A 19,570-nucleotide genomic window follows, 5' to 3' on the forward strand; every position below is an offset into this window, starting at 1 on the left:
ATAGGTGCAGAGAAAGCAGTTTTACCCTCACATACCAATAACCCACTTCAACTGGCTGCATGCTGATTAAAAGCTGAGCATTATTTTATTTGGTAGAAGTGCTGGTGTAGGTTAATGCAGGTGAATGAGGTAACAGACATTAGCCTCTGAAAGCAGACTGGCTGCAGCTGACTATCATGCCCTTAATAAATGCTCTCATTTTCATTTTGTTTGACTGATGATCAACTGATATTCAAGCTTTTCTGTCTCAAGGCTCCTAAACCATGTCCAGGTTATAAGTACAAGCTGGTCACCTTCACTAAGAGCTCACTTAAAAACATCTAATCTTACTGCAGGCATTCATTCATCTGACCTGTAACAATGGCATGCTATCAAAATTTTTAGAATTGCAGCAGTTTAATTATAACATATACATAAAATGAGTCTTGACTGTGGTTAACTACCTCTGTCATGGACACAAGCACAAATGAAACAGTGGGCCTGCATGACCTCTAAGTACCAATATTTTTCTGTCTCAAAGACTTGAAGCAGTATTCAATAGAAAACAAAGACACTGGGCAAGCGATGAAGAAAAGGATAAAGTTTAATCTCCCTTGACTAATTCAATCACACAGTCTATAAATCAAATTTTAAATCCTCATGTATACCTTGGATTTATTTTGGAATTTAATGCTGCAATGTAAAAATATTCTCTGCATATGAAGTCTCTTTATTGGATCCAACCATGAAGCCGCTAATAATGTAGATTTCTTCTAGCTGATTATTTCACTAAAAGATGTAAAAAAGAGTAAGAAACAAAAATGCTGAAACTTACAAGTTCAAAGGGAAATCACCAAAGCAACATTAAAAAAAAAAAAAAAGATAGAAATGTTTCTTCTATAGAATCAGACAATGATGTAACGACATATTCCAACTAAATCAAGGGATGCTTAGGGAACAAAGAAAGAGGTTTTTGATATCCATTTTTTCTCAGAATAAAATAAGATTAGGGAATAAAAGAATGCTTTACAGAAATGTCTAAGACAATTGAAACCAGGTTCCCAGACATTTTTCCTTAAGTTATGTTCTGCAGCATTTGAACAGCTATTTAAATAAGTAACAACTTCTCCTTTTGGCAAGAAAAAAAAAAGACGTGTCTTGATATGATTTGGGAATTTGTCTACAGATAGTTTAAGAATTTGGACTGCTATCATTCATTCTTCAGGAGTAGCTGAGGCAGAGTACAACAATCATTTTGAATCAAAATTTTTAAGAAAAGGACAGTACTGTGACTAACACACAGAACAGCCATGACTTTGATGAACTCACAAAGCTAATGATTTCCAAAGGATGCATGACATTCCAAAACTGGTCCCTCACTGGCTACCTTAGAGGGGAAGAATAGAGCAGGAAGTCAGCTGTATTAAAGAGAGGAGAATCATCCACGTTACAAAAGAAAAAACTTACACAAAAGGTAAGGATAGAAGCTGAAGTTTTAGATCTCTTACGAGGCCTGGCTGTAAACCAAAGACATCTCAACAGTGGTGAGCACTCTGACACACGGAAATACGTACAGATGTCCTATGTAAATTACTTGTACTGCCTACTCTGAGATGTACCTTTCTAAGTATTGCTATTGTTAAGTTTCTAGAAGACAATGTGTGCCACACATGGACAACCATACCGTTAAGGATATAAACAGCACCTCAAGAAAAGGCAGCAATTAAGTACATTCACGATACGGAAGGAGAAAAGAATATATCTATTTCATGCTGTTTTATGAAAGAAAGCATGAGACTACTTCAGCCAAATGGCAGAAAAGCTGTATCAGGTAAAAAAAGATGAAGCTTACTAAAATACAGTGGACACTTTGAAATCATAGAATTGCTCAGGTTGGAAAAGACCTTGAAGATCATCAAGCCCAACCACAAGCTAACCTAACTAAAAACCCTCTGCTAAATCACGTCCCTGAGCACCACATCTAAACAGTTTTTAAACACATCCAGGGACGGTGACTCAACCACCTTCCTGGGAGTCCTATTCCAGTGCTTAACAACCTTTTCTGTAAAGAAGCTTTTCCTGATATCCAACCTAAACCTCCCCTGGTGCAACTCGAGGCCATTTCCCCTCGTCCTGTCACCTGTCTGGTACCAGTGAGAAGAGACCAACCCTGCTCTTCTTGCAATCACCTTTCAGGTACTTGAAATATTCCAAACATTCCAGTACACAGAACCAAACAGCATCCTGATAGCTACCCATCCAGAACTGTGACGCAAGGAACCACTAAACTCTTCTAACAAGCCTCTTCTATCAGAAAGCTTTTATTTTGTAAATTGGTTTTCAAAACCATTTTACCGATCTTTTTATCTAATTATCTTTCATGTGAATAACAGCAGAAAAATAATACTTTATGCATAGCTGAGAGGAGCCTCTTAGTTTTTGCTATGAAGTGAGAAGAGAAAGAATTGAAGTTTCACGCACTGGCTCTGTTTGACAATGGAATTTTTTGTGAGTGGGACCATGGAATTTCTCCCTTAAGGGAACATGCATGAACCTAAGATGCAGCAGATGCACTGTAGATTTCATTGCAGTGAAAATTTAAGATTAAAGACTCACCAATGACAAACAGAGATTAATTATTACTTAGTATGACAAATGTTTGAAATAAAGACTGGAAATGAAGATAATAGTCACCAACATTGGTCAGTGGCAGAACAAGTATGAACCTTAAGATGTTCAACATACATTGTTAAACAGAACTTAGATTTTTAAGTAAGCCTTGAAAACTGTGCCATCAGCCAAAACAAAGTACTATTTTCATGTAAACTACTTGATGGCATAATCACGTAACAGAAAACAAAGACAAATCTAAATATTTGAGATCTGTGAAGTTCAGGTTAATTGAGTTCAGATAAATAAAAACTCACTGTTGTTCAAGGCTCTTTGCTCATCTCTCTTTTTTTTTTTCATACATTTTCTTTGAAATTTTGCACTCAAGTTCTTTGGTTTTGTTCATAACTGGAAACAGAAGTATAATCAAAACACTGTGAGAAAGACTGAAATTAAAGATTTTGGGGTCTGATGAGAAGCAGGAAATACCAAAAATCTTGCAGCCTCCAGAGGCTTCCAGGCCAAGGGGGTTTGGAAAGTTATATAAGCAACCAGACTGCCGGGTGCTTTACAAGCCAAACCATGCAGCCAGCCTTTCTGAGTTTCACTATTTTGCATACCTCTCTTTATTCCTTTCCCTTCTGCTCAAAACAACCTTTCCATATTTCAAGGAAAGGAAAAAAAAACATTCTTTTAATACAGAACTTATGAAACAAGCACCTCAGTGGGACTCATTGCTGCTGGCTGTTGTTCAGATGATGTATTTGCAGGGAAGATCATCAAAGCAACAGCAGGCTTCAGTTGGTGCAATGCTGTAGTGTTAGCTGCTTTTGTAAAAACACTGCTTACAAACAAATGGTAACAAACAAAAAACAAAAAACACCACTTTTGTTAAATGCTGACAGAATCAGGAAACACAGGAAATGAGAACACTATGAGCTCCGAAACTGGTAATAACTGCTGACATCAGTGAGTAGGTATGAGCCAAAATCCTGGCCACTGGGTGCTAGAAAGAGATACTCACAGGAGTAACATGGTCTGGTTTTTCTGTTTGTTTGTTTTTGTTTTTAAGGATCTGCCGCTTTTGAGAACGCATTTCTCAAGTATGTTTTCAAAATGTGCCTGGAACCTAAAGATCACTGTATGGACCTGTCATGTATCAGCTCGCTACTGAATGAAGCCAGGTGGGAAAAGGTCACCTTGGAACATACTATAGTAAGATAACCTTGCCAGAAACTCTAAAATGAAATTGGGTAAGCAACACCAGTATTGAAAAAATAAATGGTCAGCAAAGAAAAATGTCCTCGATACATTCTGGTTCAACTACAGGTCATTATGCTAGGTAAGATTCTGTGCAACTTGAATTCAGTGGAGTTGAATTCATTAACACCAGGGTTGAATTTCATCCAAAGTCTTAACAACTTCAAGGGTTTTAGTAAGTGTTCGCCCTAGCCAAATGCTACACGTTGGCTACAATATGATGAACTTTTTAGGGAAAGAAGCTCTCTCTGCAAAAAATCTATTTGAAATTATGTTAAGGAAAGTAATTCAAGGAATATGGAAAACTGCATATGTATGCTAGAAGAATCAAGCAACGTAGAAATAAATTTCAAGAACGAAGTGTTAGAAAGATAGCTCTTGCACTTTTCCACATCTTAGTTTATTGACTCTAACCAGTTCTTAAACCTCTTGCATTAAAAGCAAACATTTTACTCTCCTTGGTAACTTATCTACATGCACATTATCCTCAAATAGAACTCCAGAAGTGAAATACTGTCACAAATTGCCAGTACTTCAAGTAGCACTTTATCACTTCATAAGCGAAATCCTCTTTACAGAGTCAGGAGTGTTCACACTACATTTTAGATTGCCTCCCACTCTACAACACTTCTTGTGAAGTAGTCCCAGCTTGAATCATTAGTCCTGGGGTTCTTTGTTTTTCTTCTATTATATTCAATGATAAGTTCAACACACAATGCTGTTTTCAAAAACTGTACTTTGCAAAGGCTTTTCCTAGTAGAAGACCCAACACTCTCCCAGGCTTCATGTCTTCTAGATGCTTCTGTAGTATTACCATAGAAAAGGCTTTTCAAAAGAGAAATTAAATAAAATTACTATTAATTCAGATGACCAGCATATCTCCAACCAAGCATCCAGTGTTAACTAAACTAAATTATCTGCTCTGAGCATCAAATCTTTTCAAAAACTCAAAGAGGACTGAATCTTTTGATGCCTCAAAACTGGCTAAACTTCTGTTAAGTATCCATTAAGCAGAATCCAAAAATTCCTAAGCAAAATATGAAGAACTGTGGGAAAAAACACAAGCCTCAGAGTAGAGAGGAGACTCAGCAAAAACCAATTAAGTAGTATTTTTTAGTTAGTAATATCATATTTTAATAGGAATACTCCATTTAGCAAGTATTTTAAGAAAAAAAAAAGTTTTCCTCTTTCTGTGTGTATTTCTGAACTCTTCAGTTCAATCTTCAGGAAGTAACTACAAAATAGATTTGCTAGCATTCCTAATATCAGAAAGCATATTTAAGGAACATTATTCAAAATGTCACTGCTAGCTTTACAGAAATTAACTGCCTGTTCATTTATAGATAATTTACTTCAGAATTTCCTTAAGGTTTGAATTTGCTGTGTTTATTGTCAGTTTATTTGAGATTCAATTCTTTACATCTTTTCTTTACAGTTTGGAGAAATATCTGTCATCTGTACAAGAAAATGTCTTTGTTGTTCAGCTCCAGTGGAGAACCAAGGACAAAAGGTAAAAAAAACAGTTATCCTAATCCAGATAACACAATTACATAGCTTACAAGTAATGCAGACAGTAAGCTATAAATGTGAGATACACTCCAACTCTGATGCATACACCAACACATCTAGAGATGCACTCAGTGAGTAATGTACACCACAAAAAACGCCATGTAGAAGTCTTTGTGGGGATTTCACAAGCCTATCCCAATGAACACATATAAGAGCCTAGCTTTTTCTTGCTGCACTTACTACACTTAAAAGGAAAAATGGCGACTTTTGTTTCTGAATAGAAATGGGTGGATTATTAACAGCTCATCGGCAGCTCTCACCACTGATTTGGGACAGTCACTGAAGTACCGTAAAACTGAAGTTTGCTGTATATATGGTAACAGAAAATACAAAGAAATCCTCTCCTTTGACATATTCTTGCATGTTAATTTCAAGCCTTGAAAATTCAAACACATATTCTCTCTTCTCTGAATTACTGGTTAGTATCTGTTGCAATGGCTTTGCACAGCAAACCTTATTCTTGTCTTCCAAAATAAAAAAGTGTAAGAGTAAAAAAATTCAAATAATGAGAAAGAGCAATTCTAAAAAAATCTATAATGAAGTGTAGTAATTTATCTAATTAGCACCACATGAAGAAAATCAATGGTTTTTTCATGAGCTAATATTTAAATTACAAAACCTCTCATACGATTTCTTGTCACACAGCAGTGTCTCCAACAATGTTTATGTTCTAAATTCTCTGCCAGTGTTCTAACCTACTTCTGTACTTGCTGGAAATTTGAATCTTTAAAGTGATTTCAAAATATTATTTTAAGCTCAAGAGCTGCTAACAGTATTTCATCATGAGACATGCTGTTTGAATGCTATCTGTGCTGCAGGGTACAATGAATCAAAATACTTTTCAGAGCATCTTTTCACTGCCTCTTCACTGTTATTTTCACGTGACTAATCCCATATTCATGTTCTCACTAACATTCGTAAGAACACTAATAAAATATCTTGGACATGTATTAAAAACAAACAACAATGTATACCTCTTATTTAAATCATGACTACAGTATGCCAGCATGTGGTGAGAGCAGGTGCTAGAATAGCTCAAAGTCATTCTACAGAAAGCAAGGAAAACAAATTAGTTCAGAGATTTAATCTTATTTAATAAATGAAATAACTTAATGCCATGAAAAACAAAATTAAAACACATTATTACATTCCATGAAGGAATGGCAAGAAGCCTCACAACTCTAAGCACCTCCACACTAAATAGTGTTCACATAAGGCACTAAACGTTTAGAGGCTTGTCCAAACTAATTGTATAAACTTTCCTTCCATAAGATCTCATACATGTGTACTGCCAATGAAGGCAAGCAGTTGGTGCTTCTTGGTACTGTCTGCAGAGCTGAATCTTAGCTGTATGAGCCCAGAGTCAGCCAACTGTTCTAGAAACAAACCGTTGCTTGAATTACAGGACATCATCTACTTACTTCTGATTACAGGTTTGCAACACATGGTTAATGTATTTCAAAACTAATTCATTTTCAATCTTTCTAACTTTCATTCTTTCATTAAGCTAAATTTCCACTTTTACTTTTGATACTTCCTTCATATGCTCTATATGATGAAATTACTATTAAGGCTATGGATATGAGTAACCACCAGTATCTTTAAATAAGGTTCTCAACATCCACCAAACAAAAAAACACCTTCCAAATAATCAGATTAATGTCATCTGGCTTTATTTTTGTCATCCTAAAACTCAAACCCAAAGATGCTGGATTATTTATACTCAAAACCCACATTTTCTGCAGCATAATTGTTAAAGTGATCTGGTGCCACATAAGATATTATGGTCCTGTTTAATTCAATGGCAAACTTCCTATTTCAGTATATGAGAATTTGCCAGCTGTTAACTACCAGTGGGATAAAAGGTATGTCTTTGTCTCTTTCCTATACAAGATTAGCATCTTAGAGAAGTGCTTTTGCCAATGGAAAAGTCTCTCCAAAGTTAGCAGTTCTGCTGCCCAAAGGTCTAACTGCTCAGCCAAGAAGAAAATATTTAGGAAAAATACTTAGAGAAGCAAGTCATTCTGTGCATAGCTCAGGACTACACAGCCTACAGACTTGGTTAGAGAGTTTGAACATACATTGTAATACGTACCTTTTGCTTCAAACTGTAAGGAAATATATACTAGATATTTACTAGAGTAAACATACAAATCAGTTAATATATTGTGAATATACTAATAGCCATTGTTCAGGCAGGTTAATACCAAAAATGGGTTGCTTCCCTTCCAAAACTATTTTCCTAGGAAAAAGTAACAGTTCACTGAAAATAGCATGGGCCACTAGATGCACAAGAAACCTGTGATGAGGTACGTGTGGTAGATCCTGTAAAATGCCAGTTGTAAAGGTACATGAAATAGGCTGTTTCAGTGGTTGTTCAAATACGTCTCTATCATATTCATCATCATCTCTAAAACTATATTTTCTATGAGGTCACAGGTTTTGCTACAACGAGCAATGGATTATGCCTCAGAACCTTGCAAAAGCAGCGTGGAGACGCTTTCAGATGTTTGGAAAACGCAGATGAATGTGAAACTCAGTAAGAAGCATAACATATTTACCTGCTTTTTCGAGCACCTCCAGGCTGTACAGAAATCTCAAACACCTCCCAGTGAAAAACCACTTTCCTGGCTGCTGGTTTGCTTAGTATCTTTGACAAAGCAGTGAAGATGTACAGAGCTGTGTAAAAATTGCTTAATGAAATCACATGGAACTCAGATGGTCTCCTGAAGAGACAAGAACAACTCAGAGTCCCAGAACCATTGGCTGACATCTTTAAAAAAAATACATAAAAATTAAGTGACCTTGAGCTGATTTGTGATTTTGCAATGAAGAAACTATGAAATGTAAAAAGCGAAGGGAAAAACAAACCCAGCTAAAGTTATATTCCTTACAACCATAAGAATGCTGCTTACAAGCAACTCTGATGGCTGCAGTTGGACTATATCAGAACAACGACCTAAACTTCAGTTTTGCAAAGTATTTCAGTACATACTTAAGGAAATTACTGCTGGGTTGTTATTGTTGATTTTTTTTTTTTTCACTACTGCAGCTTACAGAAAAGTTTAAAACTATTTACCAGTTTTATGATTCAAGACTTATGCCTACTAATATTGACAAACCAGTAAACATCAGATGTGAGCGTTCAAGCTTCCCTGCTGTACCAGGGTTAACTGTTCTACAAAGCCCTCAGTGGCTAAATTTTAAATGCTGTGACATCAGTGAGAAATTTGTGTCCACTAATGGGCAAGAAAAAAAAACAATTTCCCAATTACCATTTAGCTTGTACACTGCACTGCTTGGTAAAACTTTTTCTAGTTTCAGTGTTTTGATCTGCTGGAACACGCTCGTTCCTGTCCTGGAGCAACTACACCTGCCTCAATAAGCCAAGTTTATAGTGTTACAGCATAAGCAGAGAGACTGGAGGCCTTCTAGATGGAACAGCCTCAGGAATTCAGAACAGGGGAAGGAGTTGGTAAATTTAGCAGAGTAGGTCTGTACCAACAGCTTTAAAATGAAACATATGTAATGAATAAAAAAGGAGAAAAAAGTTGATGGCATAAACAAAGAGCTCAGGGGAGCATAGCATGGGAAAGAAAAACCTTGCAGCTTTCCCATACATGCCAACAGTCTTGATTATTTTTAAGCAAACGTTACTATTTCTCTGTCCTGCCAATTCCAGAAATGTACTTGCGGCTCAGAACATTTTAACATAGCTAAGTGACCTTTTCTGTCTGCTGTTTTCATATACTGACATGTAAATCTGATGGTAAATTATATTCAGTTTCCTAATTTTATAGATTAGTAGTGCAGTGACTTTCATCAACGTGCTAAGTAAGCCCACTCTCATCCATTTGCTAGTAAACATACAGTACGTATAGAAGCTCCTCAGACAGAATAATTGTTTACCTCCTTCATCAAATGAGATAGTGTTGATGGATATTACAAACTATCCATTAGAAAAACTAACACTGGTGTATACATGTTATCTGTATCGAAAATACTTTTGAATAAAATCAAGACAAATCAGAACTGATGATGAGTTCACCACAGAAGTGGTCCCGAACTTTTGATATTTGTGGGCTTACAGTTTATATTATTTCTTCCCTTTTGAAGAGTCCGATTTTCTGCAAAACGATGGAGATGACATTACAGTACACTCTGTCCCCACCATAAACTCCCATCTACATGCACATGTTTCTGTAAAACCAGTTACTGCTCCAACAGAAACCAAAAGAAGGCAAGATTCAATAATGAGCACTCTCCTGTCTTGGACTTGAGCAAATTGTGTGATACTGAGATGGTTAACAGACGGAAGTGAGAAACAGTGGCTGTCAGAGTACAGGGATTTTAAACTTCCAGTACATCTGGATAGCTCTAGTGATAAAAACACTGAGCTAGCAACCAGGGCCTCCTGTAGTATCATTTTTGTTATTTACTCTGATAATTCTTTTCCCTCCAGATCTCTCTGCAAAATTGGCTCCTGAACAGAAGTACACATGTTAACAAAGACCTTTGTAACCTGGAAATGAGTTTTTAAACAGGAAATGTCGCAGTTCACAAAGGCATACAAGACATAATTTCTTATTTGCAGCATGCTATGCATCTCAAAAATATATCTCCAGAAGCTACGATGTTGATGTAAATATTTCAGGATCCTCTATAGTTTTGAATTAAGGGCCTTTAGAATAAATAACTGTATCACTGATCTGTATTCTGAGAATACCATCGACAAGACTTTATCTTGATGCAATTTTGGTATAATTTTCACATTAAAAGAGCTGACATTCTTAAGCAATCAGAAGATGTTTTTTTTTTTCTTCTTTAGAAAGCTTAATATACTTTACGTAAGTAGGTATGCCTCAGTGCTGGACCCTTGTACATACAGGCTAGGTTAACAATGCGGGGAGTGTAAGCGTAACAGTGGATTAACTGCTGGGAAACACCAAAGTCACGTCACGCAGAAGGGAAACAGTAACACATCTACAGTGTCTGTCCTGCAACATCAAGCCAGAATTACACACTGTCAGTTAGTTCTGAGCAAAATGCCTGTTTAATCAACTGTCTTTTCATTTTCTGACATCTATTTCACAGTCCTTAGATGGCACTCCACGCAGTTACACTAGCACACAAGAGATACACTAGAGATATTCACTGAGATACAACTTACCCAAATAGTTGTTGCTCTTTGACATCTCAGTAATGTTAATTTTAGTAGCTCCTTCAGGAATTTCCACTATCTTGTGATAGCCGAGATTTGTTAGTGTGTGTTTGAAAACTCCAGAAACAACTTTGCAAGCAGTGTTGTCCCCTCCGCATATTCCACACTTGTCAATCACCTTGTCTGAACCCAGATAGTCGTCACAGCCAATGCTCTGCAAAATAAAATAAGATTTCTGCTTCCAACATCTTACAACTGCAGACATCAAACATAACAACTGAAGACAGCATGACTTTCAAAGAACACTAAGTACTGAAAGCATTTTTCAAGTTGTTACTTCAGCAGTTTCTGCCCTTGTTCTTCTGACTTGGGGAATTCAAGTTAGCCTTCAGCTTTTTACGCTACGTAACCAAAAATACAAGAACACGCTAAAGATCACTGATCATCTTTGCTGATCGCACCGTCACACCAAGAACTTCCTACCAATGCAGCTTCTGCAGCTGCTAGTTGGGAAAGAAATCTAACAGAGCTGCGACTCTGCTAGGATCCAGTGGATCTACTTTTTACACAAGTAGACCTGCGTTACATATAATGTTGCCTTAAATTCCACAAAAATACTAGTACTGAGACTATTCTTGGCAACTTAGGTTGCTAAGAAGACTTTATACTGTGCCAAGACAGTATAGAAACTGCCTACCCATTCATTGAGTAAAAAGTGGCACAATCTAATGTTCAACAAACCCAGTAACAACTAAAAAAGTCTCATTAAATAATGTAAATTAAAGGCTATTAAAAAAAATTGAACTTATACTTTAAAAATATACATATTGCAGAGATGAGCTCCTCTTATGTAGAAATATTTCTATTCATTATATTGCTGTTTCGTATTTAAAAACTTTAAAAATCATTTATCATGTACACTTATCATCTGCCTGCATGATTAATCATCTATTGGAAATGATGGGAAGGGGCACGTGTGCAAAGAACTTCTCTTATCCATTCATATAAGAATGAAAAGACTCATGAGCTGGTAGAATATAAGCCTATCACTTCTATTTACATGAAATTTAATAACTTGATGGAAAACATTCAACAACTGATTGCTCTATTATTTCGAATTCCCAAATACTTGCAAATATTTGTTAAAATAAAAACAGGTTCGTCATTGTTCTTTGGTCTTTCCTGTAAGCAAACAGCCAAGTAAAGAAGGAGAAGAAAAAGAGACTTTTGATACCACCAACATAGGCAGTTTCTCGAGCCTTGAGATTGCGGTATTTCTTTCCAATTCCCAACTCTAACGCTTGGCCCTTGCTGCGAGAAATGTTCTAAACTCAAAGCCAAAGTCTGCTTACTTCCAACATAAATATTTAACACCCAACACGTTTTTTATGACTGTCCAAGAAATACAGATAAAGCCATCTAAGTCATCACTGCCAGGATCACATGGAGCTTGACAATTATGCTTGTCGTGAAGCAAGAGTTAGAAGATGATTCCCAAGCATGGTGTTTCATGGCAGGATAACCTGACAAACAAGTGCCTAATTTATCCTATTAAATCTACTGTGAGCAATTGCTGCGTGATTTCAAAGAGATTTTGAATTTAGAGAGAAACATCTGGTTTAGCATCTTGCATTTGCCTAGCACAGCAGAAATAATACCATCACATACGAGTGTAATTTCTGTGCTTTGCCTCAAAATGCATTTTACTTACTAACAAAGCAATATGTTTAAACACAGAAATTACCACTGTAACTATACCAAATCATGCAATATAATTTCAGACTTGCTAAAACAACTCAAAAAACGTAATTTTTTAAAGATTTAATTGAAGATTGCCGTGCCCAATAACTGTTTAACATCCACACTCATTTTCTTGCTATTTTATTGAGAATACAAATACTTTCTCCACTACACAGGCTTTGGATGGAAATGTAATAAAGCATCAACCTATGCTATCCAGTGACTTTCAGGAAACTTCCACTGCCAGCAAGTTGTTTTATGGAGGAAATCCCTTCAAATATGAGGTGCTATTCCATATGAATTGCTAGCATAAATGTTTAATGGTATTCTGCATCAGTACTGAGTCCCATAAAGGTTAATATAATTTTCTTCCTTTTAGCAAATAAAAGAGAATAGAGAAATACGTGTGATATTCATTGAGAGCATAATGCAGAACTAGCATGGGGCACCATGAACAGAACTATTTTTGACAGAAACAACACAACCAGTCAGTACAAATGTGATTCTTCCTAGGGAATAAATATCAAACCCATTTCAAACTCACACAGCATTCTAAGTTAAGCATTAATGGATGTACAAAACAGCTGCCATTCTTCACTGTACAACTTGGAATTGTTGCCATGCAGCACAAACAAATGCTCTTTCAGAGAAAATGACTGATAAAGATACAAAGAATGAATTAGTGGAAACAAGAACCTAATAATTTGAAGCCAGTAACTGACAATGAAGAAACAAATACTGAATCACTATTAACAAAGATATAAATACACCATATGCAAAATGCAGAGTGCACTCAGATACACATTTTACATACCAACAGACACGATACCCAAGAGTAAACCACAGTTTTACCATGACAAACCAAAAAAACAAGCGAGATGGCCCACTGAGATTTCTGTGGAAATGATGTGCTTTAAAGTATTGCACAGGTTTCTGAAGAACTGGCCAGTAAAAACTGATACACTCTGGAAAACCTTGAGATTCACTCAATACAGTTTAGGCAGGCATATAAAAATGACTGTGTACCATCTTCTAGTCACAGATCTGGCAAGGATATGTACAGCAAGTCGTGTCCCACACGTTCTATGGGAATCTCCCACTCTAACTGTAAAGGACCATAGATTTCTATCAATCACAGGTCAAAAGATATTGCACTAGACACCTGCCACTGGTCCAGAGTACATCCTGGGCCTTGGTTCACAGTTAATGCTGGTAAGATGAAGAAATACCTTTCTGGATAGCTGATTCTGTCTTCTTTCTGCTTCTAAACAGACTCTTGAAGCTATTTGGGGATTTGGAATAGTAGCAGTCATCCTCTCAAAACAAGGGTAGTAAACAGGATTAAACTAAATAAACTAAAAATGTAGAATTCATGCAACTGTACTGAATGTTAATAATGTTTGTTTGTCCTGACTCCAAATTAAAGAAATATCACCTTACTATTTGGCAAGCATACAATCATATAAAAAGACAAACCAGCTCAACATGTACACTCTCTCAGGTTGTGGTATTTGTTACACTGAAGCGCACATATATGCAAGAAAGACTTTGTTCAAGAATTACAGCCAACAGTATGACAGCATTAATTTAAATAATAACTACTGAGAGAAACAAGAGGCAATCTGGATGAAATATTCAGTGGTGGACTTAACAGGGATTTAAGGCTATATATACGTTTAGGACAACGCAATGGGGCTGGTGCCAGGCATTTGGAAACATGAAATGCTGATTCTCGTAATGGAAAACAGATGTTGTAATTTCAGTTCTAAATGGTTGTACTAAAATTGCAATCTACATGGTAAAGTGACAAAAATAATACAACATGACAATAACTTACTTCTATTGTTTGAGCTGCCTTAGATAATCAGGTCAGAAAGCTACAGTTGTGCATGCCTAGCATGTCAATACCATCAACTTCAAAGCATAACTACACTGATAATTCATTGGCTGCAAGTAGTAATTACTTAAGCAGTTCAGAGCTCAGGCATCCATGGGGCTAAAAGGCAGAAGAATAAAATGTATATTAGAAGTTATATTTAAAAATAAGTGGAAAAAAAATCTAAGAAAATGGTCAGGGAGAGTTACAGATTTATCACTGCCTCTCCAGCTGCTAAAGAAATGTCTGATAGTACATGGCAACGTGAGAAGAGTAATCCAGCAACATGTATACATAAAAGCTAACAAACTGGGAAGCAGCAAAGTACAGAGTATTGGTGAGAGACTTGCTTGAACAGTACGCAATTAATTCCAGTTCTACAAATTAAGGAGGCTACTGCTGATTACAGCTTGGATGTTACTGTGTTAGGAAGCTTAGGCTTCACGAGAGCCATCACATTTGCCACCCAGCTTGAGCAATTCTGCATCTCCCCCAGTTTGGTGACACTGAGCTGTCAAAAAAAATGAATTCTTCCAATCGTAATATGAAATAAACTTGTAGAAGTACTGAAATTAATTATTACCACTGTGGTGATTTCTGGGAGTTCACTACAAAAATGATTCCATGTATAGAATTAACTCAGAAAAAAACAGATGACCTTTTAAGGCTAAGATCTTTACAAGGACTCTCAGCATTTCACAAATTTTTTATTTAGCTTACATTACTATTGATATAATGAAATTGAGACATTGCCATTATTTTGCTTTTTGTGGTTTTTGTGCTTCTTAGGCCCATGAAGAGAGTTCAATCTTTAAGAAATCCTGTGTTTCGTTTCAGAAATGATTCATGTGCTGGATTCCACAGCTGCTGCTTATTCAGTGAGTATTATCTGTTGCCACTGAGATGAAGTCTAACAAGCAGCACTGAACAGCAATTCCAAAACAAGTGTAGTATCTGGGTATGACTCAGTTTTCACTCTTCTTTTTCCTTCTCCTACAAATTATTCCTTTCCCATCAGTCTCCAAGATGGTTCACATGGTTATTTTTGGCTAGTACAGAACAAGAAATATGGTGTACCGTTCAGCTCTTGGTCTATTGTTATTTTATTCTATCAAATGAAGCATTTAGAGAAGAGCCTTATACACTATCATACAACAATTTTTCACATGAACTTAAGCTAGAAATTACTACTGCACTTTTTGAGTTCTTATTGTTGCATGGCACTAAATAATAACCCAGTGCTTTGCTTACACCCGCTGCAATTCAGAAGTTGTCAGAGAAAGCCAAATTCCAGTGAACCACAGCTATGTCAGTAGACACTCCCTCTGCTGAGCTTTTTGCTATTGGTTTTCCTCTCAAACAAGACCTCCAGGGCCCCTACTCCTAATCAATCTATGCCTAATCAAAGTCCAAAGGAAAAAAAACATTTCTACACATCTAGTCCCTCCTTCTAAAAGAAATGAAATTAACTATGGACTTTGAGAACAATGAAATAGAAATTTAAGTGTAAAACAGAAGGAAGCATTACAAATGCTAGTAAAATTAGTTTAATTTGGCTTTTCTCTAACCTCTAAAAATTTTCCCAAACTTGCTCATTCAGATCTATCAACAATGCTTATTCAAGCACAAAGAAATTCTCAAAAAGTACAATCAAACCAAAGCTAAAAGTCACAATGTTTTAATAGCTAGTGATAGCTAGCAGCAAGTAATAGCTAGTAGCTGCTCCTAAGAATATGTGATGAACATAAATCTCTAACAAAAAACTTCTACAAATACTTTCTGGAAGCTTTCCTTACAGTATTTTAAGTTAGGAACATCCTATAGAGATTTCAACTGAAGTTCACTGAAACCTGTTCTCAGTGTTTGTAGCTGGAAGAGGCCTTAGGCAGAGCAGCCATCTAATGCTTAAGCTTCTTTTCCCTGTGTTCACTTCTGGTGTTACTCATGTTGCCACTTTTTATGCTAGACATTAGAGCTTGTTTCTCACCACATCCTGAAAGGGGAAAAATACTGATTCAGTCCTAGCCATTCCCTTCCACCATTATCACCCCCCTCCCTGCCATTGGTGCTCAATGACGTACCACCACTTCTTGAGAAAGATGATGATTCATCAGCATTTTTTTTCTTTTTCTCTTTTGGCTGCTAACATATGCTTCATTTCAAATGGATACAAAATACAGGCAGATCCAGTTATCCCAACTCAGTAATGTTTTTGAACACGTTCACAGTCATTTGTGATCATATAAAATACTCAAATTCCACCATTCAAACCAACTGCAAACAAATGGAGAGAAGAGGAGGAAGACTAGGAAGGAAAAAACAGATGAAATCCCAGATATGGGCCAATGGAACTGCAGTTATTCTTTGCAAAAACAGTTCTCCCTAGTAGTTACTCAAGTATTAGTGAAGCAGACAACAGAATTTTGCTCTGACTTCCTATGGTGCAACTACAGTTGTGTTTCTAAAACTAGTAAGATTTTGCTTCTTTCCATTGTTGTTTTTTTTTTTTTAACTCCTAAACTTAGATGATTCAGCAGATTATTGCAACTTAGAGTAAATCAATTTATTTCTTCTACAAATATTATGTCTTTTGTACTTCTCATTCAAGACAGAAAATGCATTTATTGTTATATATTTACTCTAATTCTAGTTAACAGCTTTTTGATATTATTTAGAGATGCTGCAACTTTTTAAATAGACATTATTTAGAAAGCCCAAATTAGAGGAAATTGACCCGACTGGATTCAAGAGATCCATACTTCTCAATGTCCATCCTTCCATGATTCCAGGAACATCTACTGCAAAGCTTTTATTGCATTGCCATGATTGAATTTTATTTATTTGCTTTTGGAGATTTTTATTCTTGTGTTCACTCACACCTGTAAGACAACTCTGAGAACTAAGATTTGTTCATTTAAACAGAGAGCTCTACTTTACATATAAGCTCAGTGCTGAAATGCTGTGTGCATGAAGGATTTGAAACCAGACAGTGCTATGTATTTTCTGAGACATTCATTAGTGGGCAGTGAGACTGTCAACTGGAATTTAAAAGCCTTTGGGAAGAAGCATGATAGAAGAGCTGTTAAAAGAAAAAGTGTAAACACGTAACATAGTACAAACTGGTGATAATTAAAAATTACAAGTGTTATTTCATGGCATTGCATAAATCACTGCTAACAAGCCAGTCTCACATTGGGACACGTGGGATCACAATGTAAAGAGCTTGCTAAATTATTAGACATCTCGGATCTGACTTCTATGGAATTCCACAGAAGTCTTATGCAGACGATGCCAGAAAACATAGCAGTCTCTCCACTGTAGATGTAGACAGTACTCTATCCTTTCCCTTTAGAGGGATTTCTTGCTTTCACTCTTCAGTCCTTAAATAAACTGCTCTTTCTCTTTTCTATCAAAAAACAAAAACAAACAAACAAACAACAACAACAACAAACAAACCAAAAACAAGTAGGGAATAAGTCAGCCATAGCATAAAATTTGAGACAGCTCAAGCTTTGGTGTTTCATTTTCTCACCAGCATTCAGCAACAGTCAGCTCAAACATGATGTATTGCCTTCATATAAAATGTCTCACTTAGTGACCACTGTCTAGACACGTACAGCTCAGTGACTGTAGTGAGTTGCAGAGCCACTACTAAATAGGCAAGAGTTTTGAAATAAAAATGTCTTACTCTGAATTTCTTCTAGTTTCCCTACCCCCAAATTCATAACCATAAAACATTCATATCAACAGTCCAGGCTTTATTTTTGGTAGGAGGTCAGATATTTCAAAGTTTATCCAACAATATCTACTTTAAGCAAAACTGTGCTTGTATTCATTAATTGCTCTTGATCAAAATCCTTCTGAAATCAGTGGAAAGGCTTCCCTTGAAATCAGGGCGAGTTGCACCTAGGAATGCATACGAAAAGGAGCTTCAGGTCTCATATCCAGTGAATTGTCATCGACAAAAGATACCAGAATAAATATAATTTACCATTCCCAGTTCACTAGGAATAGCTTGCTGAAATGTCAATTTACCTCAAGGCTCTTGCTAAATGTGGAGAATTTTCAAATTAAAGTTGTGAGATTTATTATGCCACAAACACGCAGTGATTAATGGCCTTTCAGAGCCCTTGCACCTCAGACAGTAACTCAAGAGGCCCCCTGGGGACTCTCTTCGCCAGTATCTCATCTTACAAAGGTCCTAAACTCTGAAGTATTGTAATGTTGTTCATTTTCTCAGCTGGTTTATGATTCTATTCCTTAGTCTTCAAATTCCATCTTAAATTAAGGAAGTCTCAGTTCACCAGGACAACTACAAAATGATAGACCACACAAAGAAGAAAAACTGTATGCTAATGCTGAGCACCTTTTTCACTTGGTGGTGCTTCACAGATACCTTACTCTTTAAAACTTCTGTGATAGGAATTGATCTCTTTATCAATCCCAACCTACTTAAGAGGTGCAGTCATCTCAACATTAAATTCACACTCACAAAAATTTTTGAGCTGACTTTTTAGGAAAGTATTTAGTATGTAAATATTTCTGTCTACAAGCAAGATTTTTTTTTTCTGTCTTTGATAAAGTCTCTAAGCCGTAAATGTTTGGATTTCTGGGAGTCCTCTTCCATGCCAGATCCCCCACTAAGGAAATATCCTCAAAGCTTTTAAGAACCACACCTGTGTTTCTGTATCACAGGCTAACCATGTATTCCCCAGTTTGTCTGAGAAGCTTTCACATGCATTTTTAGTAATGATATTTGTTCCCGTTCTGTCTTCAACGCAACTGTAGAAGCTAAGAAAAACTGTCAGTACTCTGCATATCACCATGACTCAACTTCACTGCAGTCAGAAACTGGAAACTTGGGAAAACTATACTGAGCAACGTGTTAGGAAATCAAACATAAAGGACAACTCACCAGAGAAGTAGAAAGTGAAACCTAAATGTTTTCTAACTCATTTCACCTTTCCAGTCTGGGCCTGAAGCAGATTAGGATTAGTTCCAGTTCGAAGCCAATATCAGCTAAGGTGGGTAACATGGTTGGGTAAATCAGCTCACATTGCAAAACATGAGAGAAATGTAAGGCACGTGTGACAAAAGCTGGCTTACAAAAAGGTGCTTTGGCCAGGAAATCAGTTAGATTCTCTTTCCTGTTCCTAGCCAAAGTGTGAGGACCTTTGACATCTCAGTGTTGCAGCTGCATCTGGTAGTCAGAGCAGGACTGGCTAGAAATTCTGGCAGTGCACTCACTATGAAGGTGTTCCAGAAACACTACAGCCAGAGCTTGGCAGCTGCAGGATAGCGCCTCTCTAGCCTTGTTTCCCAGCCTTTGAACTAGGAGAAGGTGGTTCTTAGATGGCAACTCTGGTCTGTTTTAT

General features: G+C 36.6%; 1 protein-coding gene across 2 annotated transcripts in view; it reads right to left on the reverse strand.

Annotated features, from left to right (window-relative positions):
- Positions 1-19,570, reverse strand: part of THSD4 (thrombospondin type 1 domain containing 4) — a 258,583-nt gene that overhangs the window by 47,945 nt on the left and 191,068 nt on the right. For both annotated transcript variants that reach the window (XM_052671768.1, XM_052671769.1), the window contains exon 8: positions 10,589-10,793. In XM_052671768.1, coding sequence (XP_052527728.1) covers positions 10,589-10,793 — 205 coding nt within the window. The remainder of the gene's footprint in view (positions 1-10,588; positions 10,794-19,570) is intronic.

Source organism: Tympanuchus pallidicinctus, unplaced genomic scaffold (genome assembly GCF_026119805.1).
Source record: "Tympanuchus pallidicinctus isolate F22 unplaced genomic scaffold, pur_lepc_1.0 scaffold12, whole genome shotgun sequence".
NCBI classification, from domain to species: Eukaryota; Metazoa; Chordata; class Aves; order Galliformes; family Phasianidae; genus Tympanuchus; species Tympanuchus pallidicinctus.